Raw genomic sequence first — 19,155 nt, 5'->3', positions numbered from 1 at the left:
CCTGCTTATGCAGGGGGTCGGACTCGATGATCTATTGAGGTCCCTTCCGACCCTAACATCTATGAATCTATGGAGGTGAACAAGCAGCCCATGGTCCTCATTTCTCTCCTTTCTGTTCCCAGAGGATTTCAACAATTCAACGTTCACATTGGTGGGAGTTCCCAACATGCGCCTCCCAAGCCTGGTAAGTCACATCAGCCAAAGAGCAGAGCACTAGCGGGAACACTCACATCCTGCCGACTTCCTGTGGGTCTCTGTCGTGGTGTTCACATATCCATCTTGTACCTTTCCCACCCTGAAAGTGAAATTCTGGATCTTACCTGGGTCCATCTTTGTGTAAACATCAGTAGTGGTTTCCACATGATCCCTGCTATTGAACATCAGCCCTATGCTCATTCCTGTACAAACAAATATGAAGATACAGCCTACATGCCAATGTGTACAACAGATACAGACAAGCCAATTCAGATAAACATGGCCCTGCTTATGCTAGAAATTGTTCTGTTACTTGGCAGTAGGCATCAATTATTAATTTCCAGTTTTCCCCTCAACTGGGGTTGAAAATAATGTGGTTGCTACTAGACAGGGCCAAATCATTTCCAACCCCAGCTACCCAAACATACCAGATGCATCATTCCACCCAGGGTACTGCTGGCATGCTGGCAGTAACAGGAGGGAAGGGATGACTTTGGAGAGGACCAGTGGCTGGCACTCTTTGCCTGTTTTGGTATTAGACTGTTGCTATCCTCAGCCTAGTTCCACTAGTGGGAGTCTTAAGGTGGACATGACACCACCATGTCATTAGACCTGATCTGAGCAGGGCCAAATAGCAAGGTAGCTAAAAAGCCCACCAATCTCACTGTGACTAGTAAGTGATTGACCTGAACAAGGGGTACAAGAAGGGGGAATCTGTAAGAAAAGGCATCTAGGTTCTCTCTCTTATTTGTACTAACCAGAATGAAAGGATTTTCTGCTTACTTACAATGACATTCACACAAATGAGACTCGGGGTCCTAATGTGGACACATGGAATAACCACTGTGGGTGTTCTCCCATGAGGGCCATGACACTGGGTGCTAGGTGGGGCTGGAATGGGGCAGGACCATTGCCAAAAAGCTCTGGGAAAGAAACATATTATACCAGAAAGGATTTAAAAGCCTGGGGAGAGGAGGTGGGAAGAGTGAAGGAAGGGGGTCAGGTGAAGTGGTGATATTGGGAATGGCAGTGGGAATAAGATGTTTAACTGCATGCCAAATGAAGCGGTTTCTTTCTAAGAGGCACAACCCCAATTTTTCTGAATGCTGTGTGTGTGTGTGTGTGTGTGTGTGTGTGTGTGTGTGTGTGTGTGTGTGTGTGTGTGTGTGTGTGTGTGTGTACGTACCACCCCCCCTAAAAAAGGGTTCTTGTTCTCCATATGGGCACTGAGAGGCAGCTTAGCCTCAGTTTTGTTTCATAGGTCCCTAACCCAAGGCTTCAATTTCTCCAAATGTATCTGCTAAGAACAACTGAAGATAAAGATGAACTCATTTGTAAGCTTTGATTATAAGCAGGATTCCCCTATGTTCCCTTCACCATAGGGTTTGATACATTTGGCTTTGACTCTGAGCTTTGTCAAGCTTCAGACCTTCCTGTTTTGGAAGAGAAACCAGTAGCTTGCAAGTCTGTTCTTGGTTAACTCCCATGCCCTTGAATTCTTTGTTAGTGCATGCTAAACTACAGGGCATAGAGGGTAAGGCAGCAAGATAACCTCTGTGGGTCCCATTATTTAAGGATTGTAGAATCCAAAGCCCACAACAACCATTCATACAAGGGTTTTTGAGACATAAGCAAACATGACCACTGGCAATTTTGCTGTGGAAGAAGGTAAAGGATGTTGGATTGTACCATAAAGACCTGTTTGCTCTGAGCAGGGCATAACAGATGCTGCTGTTCATTTTTGGATGCTCAATCAATAACTCATACCCAAAAGTGGGATCCTTTTCAGGGCAGACAAAGTGATGCCATTTATTAAACAAAATGCTTTGCAATAGGTTAGCTGGCAGACAATAGGATGAAGGAAGTCCTCACTATATACACACTGACCCATTCAGATGCATTCCATTGTTTAACTTTCTGTTGGGACTGATACAGAAACCAAAGTTTCCTCTGTTTCAAGGCAGCATGGTGAACTGAGTTGAGCATAGGCAACAGCAACCCCCGATTTCAAATTGCAAATCATGATATGGGCCTGTGCCTCTGTTTCCCCATTGGTTAAATGGGATAATCATTTTCATATCTCTCTGATCTGTTCTGCAGCACCTTCCATCCAAGGCTCCAAAAGCATTTTCCAACTGCTGATGAGTTGGAGGTCACTAAGTAATATTGGATTTACATAATAGATGAGGAAACTGAGGCAAAGTTAATGTGTGGTACTTCAGGGAACCACAAGCACATTTCCTGGCTCTCAAGTCCCTTGCATAAGCACAAAGTCACCTCTCCCCTTTTAATTAGTTAATGCTGAAGAGCATTTTGCCAAGTCTATAGCACTCCAACTTTGAGAAAATTACTGCATAAGGATAAACTAATCAGACAAGGATCTGGAGCCAGGTCCCTGCAGCTGGGCATGGATGAGTGACAGGAAGAGGCTACCAGAGTGAAAACATGGCTCTGGATTTTCTACCTACTGGCTGGAGGTTGGTAAACTGATAACAACAACAACAACATGGTTATTATAATACTTGCCTTTCATGGATCTCAGCTCAAAGCTCTTTACAAAGAGAGGTCATATCACAAGCTCCACTGTACAGCTAAAGAAGCTGAGAACCAACTTGTCTGAGTCACCCAGCAGAGTAATGGAAGACCTGGGGATAGAACCCAAGTCTCCTGGGCCACAGTTAATTTCTTCATCCATGACTTCACACTGCCCACAGGGAGAGGCCTAAAATATCTCTTGAAACCAGGGTGCAATTTATTTTTGTAGTTGCCTGCACACCTAGGTGAGAATGCAAAGTATTATCTTTTGTCCTGAACTTTACCCCTCTCTGCTGAGCCCCATATTTGTAGCACAAGGCAAGGCCCAGGGTGGAGGCTTGTAATAACATCTTGCCTGCCTTTCTCTGTTCAGGGGATGACAGAATTGGGAAGGTCACTGACTGCAAAGTACCAAGCCAGGAAGATGGCTCCTTTCCTCCCTGGCACTGGCCAGGATGAATGGCCAAGCTACACATGTGCAATGGATGACTGGTCACGATTTGTCTCTTCTGCTGGAGAGTTCAGGCTGCCCAGCATCAATAAGAAAGGTACAACTGGCACATGCTAGAAACAAAGCTTCCACAACCCCCATCCCCTTCCATTTGGGATCGGAGACAGGCTGAGCCAATGTCTAATTCTCTTGAGGTCTGAGCTAGGGTTAAACAATTGGAGTCTCCTCTGGGGAGTAAACTGAAGGTAAAACAAGACTATAATGTTACAACTCTGATAACATATGCAGCAAAGATACTGATACTTTGCTGCATGTGCCAGTGGCCTGTCTATATGGCCAGCATGCTTTAAGTGTGGCATTTCCACAGTTTCCTGGCAGATATGCCACCTACCCACACAATGAGCCTCTCTCTCTTTTCTGGAATATCCATGCTGTTGGATCAGGCTGCAGATGGTTTCTTATTCCATATGCATCTGACCCAAAGGCCTAGACTAGCTTGATGCAAAAAGCCATTTCCAGTTCCTTCTATTTTAAAAAATAATTCGTTAATTGCCCTTTCTGCAGCCATGCAAATAGCTGCTGCTTCATGGCAGATTTTCAGTTTGGTTTAGCTGTCCCTGAATGGTATTCTTTATTCTTATTTTTCATCTGAAAATATCAAGTATCTAGCCCTTATGGCTGTAAAGACAACTTTCCTTGCTTGAAATGAATATAACCAGTACCTGGGTCAGAAGTTACATCACTCAAAAAGGTATGAAATTTCCCTGCGATTGCTGAGGCGTTAACCTGGTAGTAGGGTGATAACAAATGAAAAGTCAGTGTTAAGTATTTCCCTGCTGATCAGTTTAGCAGGAACATTTGATTAAAGTGCTTACATCAACCCCAACCCCAAGCCCTAATTATCCGCTACTCAACTGGCTCAGCCTTTTCCTCCCCTCACAACTTCTGTGTCAGCCAGTTATAGCAGTGTTCCAAAACTGGCAACAAACTGCCTAGTGAAGATATACTAAAACTAATATTAAAATAAACCATAGGTCCATAGTGGGAACCCTGGAGGGATTGGACCGCGAAGGGCAGTGAAGGGGGGAGGGCTTGAGAGGCCATTTATTTTGACTACATTGCACATTAAAACCAGACCTTTTTCCACCTTGTTGGTAGGCCTCAGAAGAGGTGCCATTCTGGCTCTCAGCCTTGGAGAAGACTGATCTGTAGAATCAAGGTTAAAAATCCACCTGAGTCTAGCAGCCTGCTGGGCTGGTTTGGTTAAGACACACCAGTTTTCATAGCCAATGGCACACAAGGAAGTGATACGGCCAATATTACACTTAGCTATCTTTGATTCCCCAGCCTGAATGACCAAGTGCCCATTCACACCTGGGGTAATGGGAATCAGCCTTTGGTATGAGTTTGGAGGGAGGTTCGGACTCATCTCTCTGAGCCTTTGCGAGACTCCAAAACGCCAGTTAGATATTAACAATGCAGAAATCAGTCTTTTCCATCTCCCTTCAGTTGCCCGGACAAGCTCTCCCAGCACCTTCTACTGCTAAATATTGTGTCAGTGCACAGAAGACAATGGGTTAAGCCCACAATTAAAGTATGAGGGTACAGGGCTGGGGAGCACAGGGGATGCTATCACCGGTGATGATATGTGCACCTCTCTCTCTCTCTCCACAGTGCTTGGGTTCAGTTATTATGCTGTTAGATATCTAAAGCCTGAAGTCACACAGACATGGAGGGTGAGTTCTAGTGCCTGTGCACTGTGATGCAGTGCAAGGGGAATTTTGACCGGAAGCTGTATGTTGCACTGCATAGTATTTTTCTGTTCCTCCACAAAGGCTCTCAGCCTGTTGGGCAAGTGGAAGGAGGGAGGTGTGAGGTGATACCACCTGCCCTGCTCTTTCCATATTACTATACAAGTTGGAGGCCCTAGCTACAGAGGAGGGTAGTTCTGGGAGGTCCCTGTCTAGGGAAGATTGAGACCCACTGGTTTAATGGAGCCATGTCACTCAGTTCAGTTCTGGGGCTTGTTGGCCATCTATGGGGAAAACTCAGATGGACCTGCATGAACACAGGAGGAGGATAGGATGGTTCCTTCCTGGCCTTCTGAAATTCAGTGACCCATGTCAGTTATTTCGGTCTTTCCCCAGCTATGATCTTCTCTCATGTCCCACTCAGCTCCCCCACTGCAGACAGCTCAGCATCTCACAGGCCTCTTGGGATCCACTCTTGCAGATAACAACCCAACATACCAGAGGCCCTGTTGTGCGCACTGCCCTCACACGGTACACACTCAAACATGGCTGCCCCTACAAAGCCAGTCTCTGGAGATCTGTATTAATAGACACAGCTTGCCCGTTTGCCCATTTGCAAGGAGAGATCAAAAGGAGGAAGAGAAGGACAGTACAGAGCATGGCAGTCAGGACCACCAGTAGAATATCTGCAACAGCCTAAATCACAGGAATGGAATGGGAAGGCTGCTTAGAAGTTCTGCATTTTCTTCCCAAGGCTCATCACCCTCATTGTTAGTCTGGGAATTTTTCCCTGGAAGCTTTACTGCCCACTTCCTGTCCAACAAAATGTTGCTGCTTCTGGGGTGGAAAACTGCAGCCCTACTATACCTGCAACAAAGCTTTTTGTTGCTGTGTATGAGGGAGGGGAGGCCCTATAGGATCTTTAGTTGACTAGAAGAAGCCAGGAGTTGTGCTTTACATTTTATAAGATCAACTATGCAGCAAAGGCATTGGCTCAGAACTGGCTGAGTCAACAGCGCCATCTATTGAAACACTAACACCACTGCCTAGAGCATCTTGGTTTTCCATGATGATCATTCCCAACCCAAAGTATGACCTGTCCTGGCTCTTCTCAGAGGTTTTGCCAGCTCACAGCAAGGGTACATTTTTTCTTGGGAAACTGAATTTCAGTTACTCTTCTCAAGGCATATGCACCCCTTATAAACAGCCCAGCATAATTCTGAAGTGACTTCATTGAAGTTAGTGAATTACACTGGCACAAAATGGGTGTAGGAGAAGTAGGCCAGGGGCCAAGGGGGTCATACAGCACACCTCACAGAGCCTGCTAGGGAAAGCAGTGAAACACTTTACCTCCACACCCAGCTGCCAGGAGTATCTAGGTTCTTGTAGCTGGATGTGTGGCAATAAAGTGGTTTCGATGGGAAGAGTGGTACAAACTGGTTGCAGTGAACATGTCTCATTCTCCACTCTTGCCTGTGTAATTCCAGTACTGCCTCAATCAGAACCCCAGCCTGGATCAATATGGTCAGAAGCCCAACCCTTACACCAGCAAGTAAGTATCCCTGGGCTTGTTTTCTTTTGCTGCTGGCAGCATTGGGCTTTCCTGCCAGTCACACTTTGTTTTCTATTCCTTTACAGCAACATATTTAGGAGCTTTGGGACAGCATACAGGTAAGTGCTTTTGAGACCATCAGGTGGAACAGGCATAGTAGTAAAAACTACCAAGCATGAATAAGGGAGAGGGAGAGATGGACTGAGCCTTTGGAAGAAGAGTTCACCAAAGAGTAATATGCTTGGTCTTACCAAAGGGAAACTGCCAGAAGAGAAGAAAATCATTTGCATGGAATCCCTTGTAGCCTTCCCTCTGTCTGATAGTCAGAGAGGGCAGATGGTGAGCTCCATGCTCCTTCTGCTGGCACTACTCATGTGAGTAACCACTCACAAATGGGAGGAAAGTGAGCCTGGCTTGGAAGCATAGAACTGCCAGTCTCCAGGTTACAGCCACGTAGGAAGGAAATGGAACATGCTTGTTTCTTCCTCCCTTTCTAGCATGCACGTGCCAATCTGGACTTTTCATGCACATATACATGCCAGGAAGATCAGATATTTTATTCCTGCTTTCTGAATGATAGAGTAAACCTCACCATGCTGCCATTGGCATCACTGCCTTCTTTCGTATGACAAAAATGGTGTCTGTATTTTTATCTTTGTGCATTTTTTGTCAATTTGGAAGCTCTTCGCCATCAAGCATTACCAGGGATCAATCACTACATGGAAGTGGCTCTCGTTGATCCCCTGGCATTGCCTAAATAGGCAAGAAAATGATTTACTAAGCAACTCTACTATTATTCTTGACAAAGACACCATTTCTATCATGAACATGCACATACAACTAGTGCATACAGGGAATGCATGAAGAGCAGTCATTCATCCTCCATTTTCCCGGCAGTTTAAAGTCTTTTACAGTGTCAGACTCCTTTTTGTATGCAGCATAAATACCCTACAAGAAGTGTCATAGTGTAGCAGAATATCAAATGCCACACTATGGTTATAAGTTTTGAAGCACAGTATTCAGGAAAGCTGAAATGTTTGATTTTTACAGTAAGTACACTTTCTTTCCCTTAATAGGGCATAGATCACCATAATTAACACAGTGCATATACTATAGGGAAGTATACATTGTCACAATCACTGTGACAAGTCATAAGTTTTCTTTTTGCTGAGTTTTGTGTTTAACTTCCCTGCCACTACGTGTCATTACTATAGCACATATTTTTCACATTATAAATAAAATTCAGGGTACAAGCTGAAAACGGGTGATAGTTCTATAGAACTCCAAGTCAGGCACATAATGTAGTCCATCCATCAGACACAGAAATACATTTATTTGCAAACAGGTGTACATTGACTGTGCATGTACAAGAGGAGAAGGGTTGGATCTTCTTGAAACGGAGGGTCCTTGGAGACAGAATAAGAGCCAAGGTGAGACATGGGAAAGAAAGAGCTTAAGACAAAAAAGGCTACAGCCTATCCACTGAGAGAGGTGTTCACAGAGGGTGCATCTACATGAGACATTTACTGTGGAGTAGACTAATTAGCTGTGCAGTGTCGCGTGTCTACATATGTGGCCCTATTAGGCTGGAGTAAACTAAATAAGATTTTTTACTCTGTATTAGTGCATGTGTAGATGCTCCCCCAGGTGGCTGGGACATGAGGGTGCTTCACTGAGAGGGCTGCCCTGCTGACTAGCCCCACAGTGGATCATCCTCGTGCCCCAGCCAGCCCCTCTACAGCACACAGAGCCTGGGGGGGAGCAGCCTCGGGCTGGCAGGTTGGCTTCTGGGGCCCCCTACCAGCTGGGACTGCTCCAATCTGGCTCAACATGCTGCGGTCCCAGGCACACGTTCAAATGGTGTGCCTGGGAGCAATAAGCTCCAAAGTTTATTGCATGTGTAGATGAACCAAGAAGGGAGAAGTAGCTTGTCTGACTTAATGCAAACTCTTACGGAGTTTTCCAAGGCTGTACAGGCCTTTGATAGGTGAGTGGAAAAGAATATACAACAAAGAAACAGCTATGAAGAGCTGGAGGGCAGGTGGAATTCCTGGCCAAGGCCTTCCTAAGGGTTGTGAAGAGCAGCATATCACAGAGCACCTTATTTTCTGTTCATTTTGAAATCCGGGACATCACAATCCAGGGGACATGGGTCAGTCTCAGAGGGCCCCCAGCATGCTCCCACAGGAATGGAAGATTTGTCTTCCCCTCATTCCAGGTGAGCAAAAGGCTCCGCTCAGCACTGCCAAAGCCCAAGGCCAGGATGTCCTTTGTTCAAGTTGTTCAGCTCACATGGTGAAAGCATTTAAAGCCTGTTACTGGGGCTTTATCAAACACTGTGCCTGTTTTCCTTCCTAGCCGCTCTCACTACCTACAGCCTTGGCGCTAGACAGCAGGAAACAGGAAAGGGTGTGGAGCCCAAGGTGAATCTGATCGGCATTTGGCAGCCAGCTTCCACAAGTCCCATGAGAATAGGATCTAACAGCAGCCCTGTGGATGACCAGTATATACACATGGTGCTTCCTAGCAAATAAAAATGTCTCTGAAAACAAAAGATGCCTAAATAGAAGAGGCTGAACTGGAAGGCACTTCCCAGGGATTTTCAGACCTTTCTCCCTTTTCCCCCAGTGCCCTTTTAACATGAGCTATGAGGAATGGAGACAACAGCCCATGCCTTTTTGTCTGTGGGGCACCATGAGCTGAAGAAAAATGTTTTCTGGGCATTTTCATAGACACCAATTCATTAATTACACTGCAGAAACCCTGAAAAGCTCCAGTCAAGGAATACAGCACCATTCAGCAAGACACTGGACACATACAGAGATGGTCTCTTCCCTTTCCATTCCAACCCCAGCCTGTCCGTTACCCAGTGTCTAGTCCCTCACCTATCCAGACCCTACCTCCAGAGAGCTCTGTGTGGCACTGGGATGGGTCTGCCTTCCACTCTCCAATCCAGTCCTCTTCCCAGAGCTTCTTTTGATCCTGTTGGGATGGAAACATGTTCTACCACTGCACAGGCTGTCACCAAGCAGAAACTCTCAGCCCCAGGTCAGCTTTGAGTTCTCCACAGTGCAGCAGAATGGACTCAGCCCTGGGATAGATTCAGTATTTTTAGACTGTGGTTTTAGAATGGGTGCAGACCTAAAAATGGAACCAATGGATCTCTCAATTGAGTCCATCAGTCTCTCTGAGCTACCAAGCACATAGATACATATTGCAGGTAACAGAACACATAACCAGAAAGTTTGAATGCCAGTACTGGAATTTGACCCTGCTGAGCAAACAAAGGCCTCTACATGATACCAAGGCCAGTGCACTGTTGTCAGACAAAGAGGAAGAAGCTGCTTAACTTTGCCCCCACTGGCCTTTGCATTAAGCGTTATTTTCATTTCTTTAAAAAGCTAATGGAATGTAGCTCCCCCTTCATTTTGGCTGACTTCAGCACTGCTGCTTTGCCTAAAGGGATGTCCCTACTGCAGCAGTAGCAGCCCAGCCACAGCAGTTCAGAGCTCAGCATGTGCTAATTTACTTTGCTCCTCCAGTGAGTTTTGCAGCCTGCATGGAGATCCATGCTGCTGCAGCCAGCCTGCTATCAGTGCTCAAGCTAGCTAGTGTTAAGCAAACCCAGGCATCTCTACAACACACTGCAGTGACTGACTGCAGTGCAGAGGAAGAGTTATTTGCAGGCAGTTTGAGCAGCTGTGGCAAGCCACAAGAGGGAGACATACATTACTTACTAAGCCAGCGTATTTTGAAGTCCACCTCTTAACACAGTTGACTCAAAACCACTGTGCTGCAGCACCCTCGGGTGTCTTGAGATCCTTTCAAGGGTATTGCAGGCTGCCACGCAATGTTAGCACTATTAGGTGTACAAAGAGATTCACAAAATAAACCCAGAGATTTCAAACAGGATTTCATAATATTAAATACAGTCTTCCCTGTTGTGGCCTTTTGGAGTTCTTTGCAACAGACACAATGCTGTATTATTTTTCCATACTCAAAAAATAAGTGAAAGCTAAGAGCTGGCATTTTACAAGGGGTGCTTGGAGTCTAAAAAGGTTGAAAACATTGTCTTAACCATTAGTACTAAAATGAGAAGTCTCAAATCTCCATGTTACTAGTATAACATACCTATTTCTGTGGCTTGGCTTTGAGTGTGGTGAGCTCAGGGCTGTATATTAATGCATACCAAACACACCGGGAAGACTCTGCAGTAAAGGAAAAGGAACCATTACAAACCAGATGTTCAGTTCAGTGGCCCAAGATCGGGCCCACATAGTATATAGGAGCCCAACATTAGGTCATGCTGTATTGTTGGGGAACTATCTTTGGATTGAATTAAGCTATGGTTTATCACATCAAATATGCATTTGTTCATGCGGCATGCCTTCGACTAGGCTGTATGCACAGTTAAATATGTGCATTGTAGTGGTTTAGGGGAAGACAACGTGGCCTAATGAAGAGGGCACAGAACTAGTAGTCTAGGATAGCTGACGTCTTTTATCAGCTCTGCCACTAACCTGCGTGCAACTTGGACAAGTCACTTCACCTTTCTCTGATTTCACTTCCCCCTCCTGCTGTGTCTTGTCCCTCTGGAGTGCAGGGCTTAGCAACCTATAGCCCACAGATGACATCTGGCCCACAAAGAGGTCCAATTCAGCTCACAAAGGTCTGATGGAGAATCAGTGGGTGTGTCTAGACAACAATTGGCAAGCATGAACCATGACGCCAATGCTGCTGCACAGTAGCAACGAGCTACTGTACACTAGTTCGTTGCTACTGTGTAGTATGGTTAGAAACGACCCATGCGCCTCTGGGACTACTCAGTAACGGCAGTTACTGTGGAGTCATTTAGTACTTGCTTTAGCAGTGCTAGTACAGTGTAGCTGTGTGACACGCAGCTACACTGTGTCACCCATCACTTCTGCAGCATTCCCCTTGGCTACAAAACCTGCTGCCCCACCACATCCATGCTTAACCTCACTGCAGAGGGGATGTGCATCAGTAGTAAAGGTAAGTGCAGGCAGATGGCTTCACCTGGGGGTGGAGACTTGCAAGCCATGGAGGATCTGCATCACAAAGGGTATCCTGTACTGACCTAGGGTGACCACCCATCCCTAACTGGGCAGGACAGTCCCAGAATGGGAACATCAAGTCCCAGTCCTGGGCTGCGTGACTCTGGGACAGCATTTATCCCAGCTTCGCAGTATCCTGCAGGGATCTGGGTCTTCTGTTCACCGCAGAAAACCATGGAAAACTGCAGGTTTCCCCTTGGAGGCTAGCAGCATTGCAGCCTGCAAGGGGCTGTGGGGAGCAGAATGCAGGGGGCACCACGTGCACATGCGCACCTGCACACATGCACATGACCAGGGATACAGGCAGGCAGTGTGGAGAGAAGCTCTCTGCAGGTAAGTCTATAGTGGGGAGGGGCATGGGGGAGTGGGGAATGCAGGGGGGCGGGAAAGATTGAGGCCCCCCATGGAGAGGGAGGGAGTGGGGCTGGGGGTGCTGCCCAGCCAGGGCAGTGTATGGGGCTGAGGCATGGAGTAGGTGGAGCCAAGGGCAGCTTGACAGGGGTGGAGGGGCAGCTCCCTGCTGCTGCGCACACCCCCTCAGGGAGGATATGGGGGGTATATGCCCCCCCCCAGATTTGTGCACAGGGTGGGTACAGGCTGCCCACTGTGGGCTTGGGGATCCCCAACCTGCAGCCCTGCCCAGGAAGCCCTGCACTGGCTATGCCACCATGGCGAGGCACCCCCTGCCTGGGCATAGAGTCGTGCCCCCCGCTGCTGTCAAATGGGCAGCGGGTGCATGGCCAGTGCAGGCCTCCCAAGGGAAGGGCAGCAGGATGGGGAACCGTGAGCTTGCAGCAAGCAGCCCCCATCTGCCCTGGCCATGCCACTGGCAGGAGGGAGGAGAAGTCGGGGGGGGAGGAAAGGCAGGCATGTCCCACCTTTTCATTTTGAAAAGATGGTCACCCTATGCTGACCCCTGATTTAGACTGTAAAGTCTTCACTGTCTGTGTGGGCAGCACCTGGCAAATAAAGGTCCTGATCTTGGTCACACCTTCCAGGTGGTACTGGAACATTTTAGATTGTATGAAATATTATGAAGCAGCTAATACAAGGGATGGGACCTGGAGACGGTGGGAGGCAGGGGATGGAATCAAAATAAGTTTTCGTAACCCAGCTAGACAAAGCTTTGGTTGGGATGGTCTAGTTGGGTATGGTCTTACTTTGAGCAGGGAGTTGGACTAGATGTTTGCCTGAGATCCCTTCCAACCCTCACTTTCCATGATAAGTAGTACAGATCACCCTCCCTTATCTGAGCCTCAGAAGTTACCCAAATGGTAACATTGTTTTTTCACTAACTTGGATCTGTTGGTATTGTACAATACACACTGTTTTCTTATTAAGCTTTAATACATTACTGTGTCTCTACTCTTAAGTTTGATACCGTTCTATGACTTAAGTGATGGGGTTGTATACTGTTCCCTGTTTTCTTTTAAGCTTTATTTGATCCACTATTCTCCGTGCCCTTAAGTTTGATACAGCAAATTGTAGCCGTTGGTATTGTATAACAAACTCTTCTCCTTAAATTTTGTTCTATTTAGTATCTTCCCAGTGAAGTTTGGTCTGGTTTTAACTTATGCATCATACGTTAGCATGCATAATGCCTCACAAGATGCTACATTGTCACTGGTGAATGAATTCAGCTATTTCAGTAGTTTTTCATGGGTCCTTTCCAAAGGGCTTAGGATACCCCGAAAAATACAGTATGCATTTAGAAAAATGCCAGAGCTTGATGCCATATTTTTTTTAAAATACAACAGCAGGTGATGCAGCCCTAGCATAGAGATGACAAGCTACTGGACTGAATACAGACACACTACAGAAGCACACAATGCAGTAAAAAACTATCAAGCTTATTCAGCTACTCCCACTCAGTGACAAAAGAAGTAGCTCATTGGGAGAGTGAATGCCTGTAGCACAGCTTTGCTGTGGGCTATTCATATTCAGCTTCAAACGGCAAGTTCACTTGAACACAAGAGTACATTATGTAAGACTCCGAACAGCTCTTAGTGACCAATTCTGAATGGCTTTAAAAAGCTGATCTGACATTAGATCCAAGACTTGGCGCAGCCAAACACTTTAACCTCCCTGGACATTCCACTGCTGACCTCAAGGCAGTCGTTCTTAGCAAAACCTTAAAAAACAGCTTGAACAGGAAATTGCAGAACAAGAAATCACCCACAGACTGGACTGCAGGAAGTATGGTTCAAACAGGAACTACAGATTCTTAGCCCATTACCTGGGTTAGCCTTTGTGACCCTTTTCTCCCTATGGGTTTATAGCTTGTTTGCTTCTCCCAGCACTGCCCCACTTCCCCATCTCCCATCCCTGTCTTCTGTATTCAAATCATTCTCTCCATGTTATACCCTGGTCTGTGCATGTCTCATAGTTGCATAGTTGGTAGGGTCGGAAGGGACCTGAGCAGATCATCAAGTCCAACCCCCTGCCATAGGCAGGAAAGAGTACTGGGGTCAAATGACCCCGGCTAGGTGATTAGGTATCTTCTTTTTGAAGCCCCCCAGGGTAGGAGCGAGAACCACTTCCCTTGGAAGTTGGTTCCAGATCCTAGCCACCCTGACTGTGAAGTAGTGCTTTCTGATGTCTAGCCTGAACCTACTCTCAATCAACTTGGGGCCGTTATTCCTAGTTACACCTGGTAGTGCTTAGAGGGAACAGGGACTCTCCCGTTCCCCACAGGTCCCCCCTGGTAAGTTTATAGACGGCCACCAGATTCCCTTCCAGCCTTCTCTTGTGGAGGCTGAACAGGTTCAGGTCCTGTAGCCTCTCCTTGTGGGGCCTGCCCTGCTGCCCCCTGACCATGTGAGTGGCCCTCCTTTGGACCCTCTCCATGCTGTCCCCATCCCTCCTGAAGACCAGAGCCCAGAACTGGACGCAGTACTCCAACTGCAGCCTGACCAACTCTCTGGGTGCGGCCCTCTAGTCAATTTGCGACCCATCTGACTGTGTAGGCATCAACTTCACAGTCACCTAATTTTTTAATGAGAATGGGGTAAGAGACAGTGTCGAAGGCCTTCCTAAAGTCCAGAGAAACTACGTCCACCGTGACACCTGCATCTAAGGATTTTGTGACCTGGTCGTAAAAGGCAATCAGGTTGGTCTGACAGGACCTGCCGCTAATGAACCCATGCCCTTTCATAGCATTGGATGAACTGAGCTTGGGTTCATGAAAGCTTATGTTATATAGTGCTGATTAGTCTACAAGGTGCAAATCTATCTGCCTTCTGCCTGACTTCAGACTAACATAGCTAACTCTCTCTCTCTGGCTTTAAAAAATCATTAAATGTATATTATTGGACATAAGTTCATGCAATTGTGGTGGGGATGGGGGACAAAAAGTCAAAATAAAAACATATTCCTTCTCTACTTGATATAATTGTATAGGTACAAAACATGACAGTCAGAGAGGTCCCAATTTTGTCCCCTATGTGGTGGGTGGTACCTTAGCCCCAGATTTTAGCTACATTCCCTTTAGGCCAAGGAGCTTCTCAAATGAGAGTTTAATTGGCAAAATAAGGCCAAGAGGAGGACAAAAACATCTAGTACTTGGAACATACTTGGAATTTCTGAAAATAATTCTTGGGAGACCCAGGAGTATCAGCAAGATGACTGTTGTCCGAGACATCACTTCCTGAGACATCCTCAGTGATCCGAGACTTGCCAGGAGGATTCAACACAAGGAAAAAAAGTACTAAAGGGTTGGAAAAAAAAAATAAAAAGGTGTGAAGGGGGCTGTTGGTACAGAAATCTGTGCTTACCAATTCTGTCATGCAGCTCATTTTAAAACCATATCAGAATATTGTGTTAGTTGAATGTGTGCACATGTGTTCAGTCTCCACAGGTGGCCTTCCTTCTGACTAAGTATCCCAACCATCTCATATCAATAATGCATATCAGTGCTGATTTCAAGTGACATGCAGTCACATGCATGCTTCCATGTACTTCTGCAAGCAGTCTTCTGGTGCCAACAGTCAGTTTGCATACTGTGAACAGACTAATGCTGCTTGTCAAGCCCGTCAAGCCTGGAGGTACAGTTATGGAGCTACATGCGGATAGATAGAAGAGGTAAAGCCAATGGTGTATTCTATCACAGCACAATGAATTAAAAGGGATAGCATTCCTATAGTGCCTACAGACCATAAATAACCTGCATACTTTTCCCATTAATGCATTCTTAACAATCAGGCATTCTTTAAACAAAAACCTTTTATAAATTGTGCTAGAGCCTGTTTTAATGGAGAGAAATACTGACTTTTAAAGGGTTAACAGTATGAGACTAAACTTTGTGATCTCCAGCAGGGTCCAGAAAAGGTAATCAATTGTACCCATCAAGCATGCCTCTGAAACTCCAGGCACTAGCCCTAGGCGGCACCTGCATATAAACAGACCCAGAACTTCTCAGCCAAACTATGCCTTTACCAACTGCCTAAGAACAAATACAGGCACCCTACTGCCATAGATTCATAGATTGTTAGGGGATGGAAGGGACCTTGCAGATCATTGGGTCCAGCCCCCCTGCTCTAGGCAGGAAGACAATGAGGAGGACAACTGGGGTTAGGTGACCCCAGCGAGGTGACTGTCCAGTCTCCTCTTGAAAACCTCCAAGGTAGGCGACTGCACCACCTCTGGAGGAAGTTTATTCTACAGTCTGGACACCCTGACTGTGAAGGAGTTTTTCCTGGTATGAAGCTTGAAGCGGCCTTCCAGGAGTTTGTATTCACTGGTCCTGGTCTTCCCTGGGGGTGCCCTAGTGAACAGTTGTTCACTGACCTCCTGATGCCCTCCTCTGATATAGCGGTAAGCCACTATTAAGTCCCCTCTCGACCTTCTCTTCTTTAGGCTAAAGAGGCCCAGGTCCCTCAGCCTTTCCTTGTATGGCTTGCCTTGCAAGTCCCTGATCGTACGGGTGGCTCTTTTCTGGACCCTCTCAAGTTTTTCCACGTCCTTATTGAAGTGTGGCACCCAGACCTGGACACAGTACTCCAACTGTGGTCTCACCAGTGCTGAGTAGAGCGGGAGTATCACTTCCTTAGTTTTACACAAGATGCATCGGTTGATGCATGCCAGCGTGTTGTTTGCCCTGCTGACCGCTGCCTCGCACTAATGGGTCATAATCATGTGACGGTCAATCATTACCCCTAGGTCCCTTTCGGCCGTGATGCAAGTCAAGCGGTCACCACGGAGCCTGTATGTATGTTGAGGGTTATCTGACCCCAGATGAAGCACCTTACACTTGGAAGCATTAAACTTCATCTGGTTCTGGTCTGCCCAACTCTTGAGCCTGTCCAGATCCGCCTGTATCTGCAACCTATCTTCTGGGGTGGCTGCACTTCCTCATAACTTGGTGTCATCCGCAAACTTGGCCAGCGAGCTTTTCACTCTCCCCTCCAAAGCATTTACAAAGATGTTGAAAAGCACCAGTCCAAGCACAGACCCCTGAGGGAGGGGCACCACTGGCCACTTCACGCCAGGATGACACAGATCTGTTCATGAGGACTCTCTGGGTCCTATCCTGTAGTCAGTTTCCCACCCATTGAACCGTCAAGCAGCTGAGCCCACAATCTTCCAGTTTTCCCACAAGGATATCGTGGGATACTAGATCAAAAGCCTTTTGGAAGTCTAGGTATATAACGTCTACCTCATCTCCCATGTCCAGGTGACAAGAGACCTGATCGTAGAAGATGAGATTGGTAAGACAAGACCTACCCATGACAAAGCCATGCTGGCTGTCATTCAGATTCTTACCTTCCACAAGTATATCGCACATAGATTCTTTAATGAGCTTTTCCAGAATTTTCCCTGGGATAGAGGTTAGGCTGATTGGCCTATAGTTGCCCGGGTCCTCTCTCCTCCCCTTCTTGAAGACGGGCACAATGTTGGCCCTCTTCCAGTCCTCAGGGATTTTCCCCATGTGCCACAAATTCTGAAAGAGCTTTGCCAGGGGTTCCACGATGACCTCAGCCAGCTTCTTCGGCACTCTCGGATGAAGTCTATCCGGTCCTGCTGACTTATAAATATCTAGCTTTTCTAGTTGGTATTGCACCTGCTCAGCATCCACAGTGGGGAGGCTCCCATTCCCAGCATGCCCCCTATAAGCCTTATATCGCTTGACTTTCCCCTTGGTCCAGTGAAATACTGAAACAAAATGGACATTCAGGAGTTCATTTTTGTCCTGAATGTCAGTTACCAGCTGCCCTGAGGTGTTAAGCAGGGGTCCCACACTTCCATTTGTTTTCCTTCTATTGCCTACATACCTAAAGAAGGACTTCTTACTGTCCTTGATTCCCATGGCTGACCTAAACTCAGTCACCACCTTGGCTTCCCTACAAGTGCTGGCCACTGTTGTATAATCCTCAAGGAAGACTGTTGTATAGTCCTCAAGGAGGACCACCGCTAGCTTCCACTGTGCATATACTTCTTTTTTCTTTTTTAAGAGGACCGCAATGTCCCTATTAAGCCAGGAGGGCTTGTCAGCCCTTCTGCTTCCTTTCCTCTTTGCAGGAACAGTTTTCTTTTGTGCTTTGAGGATCATATCCTTGAGCAACGACCACTCTTCGTGCACCCCATTCGCCTTCCCTTCCTGGTCCCGCATCGCCTCCCCTACTAATGCTCTGAGCCTGTTGAAGTCAGCATTTTTGAAGTCCAGGATTTCGATCCTGCTGGTTGATTTGTTGACCTTGTAGCAGATGATGAACCTGATCATTTCATAGTCACTGTCATCCAGGTTACCCTCAATGTTCAAGCCACACACCAGATCATCTTCTTTGGCCAAGACCAAGTCTAGGAGAGCATTACCTCTGATTGGCCCTTGCACTTCCTGGGTCAGAAATTGCTCCTCAATCACAGTTAGGAAACTGCATGAATGATCGGATCTAGCCAAGTGTTCCTCCCAATCTATGTCCAGGTAATTGAAGTCACGCATGACAAAAAAGTCCCTTGCACACATGGCCTCTGTCAGTTCTCGAGAGAACTCCAGATCCAGCTCCTCTCCTTGGTTTGGGGGCCTGCAGTAAATGCCTAGTTAGGTTTCTCTCACCTTGCCCCCCCGCTTTAACCCTCCACGCCCTCCCTCATAGCTTGACCCAGAGGGTTTCAAGCTGCTTATCTCTGGAGCAAATGTCAGCCTCCAGAGAGGTGTACTGCCCTCATATATAGAGCTACACCTCTGCCTTTTCTCCCACTCTGTCCCTTCTGTGCAGGGTGTAACCCTCTACAGCTCTCTCACTCCATCCTCATCAATAAATTAAGTGACTGCGGCATTGATGCCTGCACAGTTGGATGGGTAAAAAATTGGCTGATGGGGTGCACCCAGAGAGTAGTGGTGGACGGGTTGTACTCAACTTGGCGAGATGTGAGCAGCGGGGTACCCCAAAGTTTGGTCCTCAGGCCCGCACTGTTTAACATCTTCATCAGCGACTTGGATGAGGGGGTGGAAAGCACGCTGTCCAAGTTTGCTGATGACACTAAGATGTGGGGCGAGGTGGACACACTTGAAGGGAGAGAGAGGCTGCAACTAGATTTAGACAGACTACAAAAGTGGGCAGACAAGAATAGGATGGGGTTCAACGTAGACAAATGCAG

At 46.8% G+C, this 19,155-nt stretch overlaps 2 protein-coding genes across 3 annotated transcripts in view; one reads left to right on the top strand and one right to left on the bottom strand.

The window, feature by feature from the left end:
* Nucleotides 1-19,155, top strand: part of TEPP (testis, prostate and placenta expressed) — a 33,183-nt gene that overhangs the window by 11,142 nt on the left and 2,886 nt on the right. Inside the window, exons 3-7 of the mRNA XM_025199764.1 lie at nt 123-184; nt 3,104-3,278; nt 4,856-4,917; nt 6,420-6,484; nt 6,571-6,603. Coding sequence (XP_025055549.1) covers nt 123-184; nt 3,104-3,278; nt 4,856-4,917; nt 6,420-6,484; nt 6,571-6,603 — 397 coding nt within the window. The remainder of the gene's footprint in view (nt 1-122; nt 185-3,103; nt 3,279-4,855; nt 4,918-6,419; nt 6,485-6,570; nt 6,604-19,155) is intronic.
* Nucleotides 2,723-19,155, bottom strand: part of ZNF319 (zinc finger protein 319) — a 32,999-nt gene continuing 16,566 nt past the window's right edge. The window contains exons 2-8 of one of the 2 annotated variants that reach the window (XR_003093203.1): nt 15,132-15,265; nt 10,616-10,692; nt 10,222-10,343; nt 9,385-9,466; nt 4,319-4,387; nt 3,904-3,967; nt 2,723-2,971 (exon numbers count right to left, since the gene is read on the bottom strand). The gene's annotated coding sequence lies outside the window, so the exon portion shown is untranslated. The remainder of the gene's footprint in view (nt 2,972-3,903; nt 3,968-4,318; nt 4,388-9,384; nt 9,467-10,221; nt 10,344-10,615; nt 10,693-15,131; nt 15,266-19,155) is intronic. The other variant, XR_003093202.1, reaches the window with a different exon arrangement.

Source organism: Alligator sinensis, unplaced genomic scaffold (assembly GCF_000455745.1).
Source record: "Alligator sinensis unplaced genomic scaffold, ASM45574v1 scaffold203_1, whole genome shotgun sequence".
Classification (NCBI taxonomy): domain Eukaryota; kingdom Metazoa; phylum Chordata; order Crocodylia; family Alligatoridae; genus Alligator; species Alligator sinensis.
The sequence above is the reverse complement of the archived record's forward strand: the minus strand, read 5'-3'. Positions and strand labels throughout refer to the sequence as shown.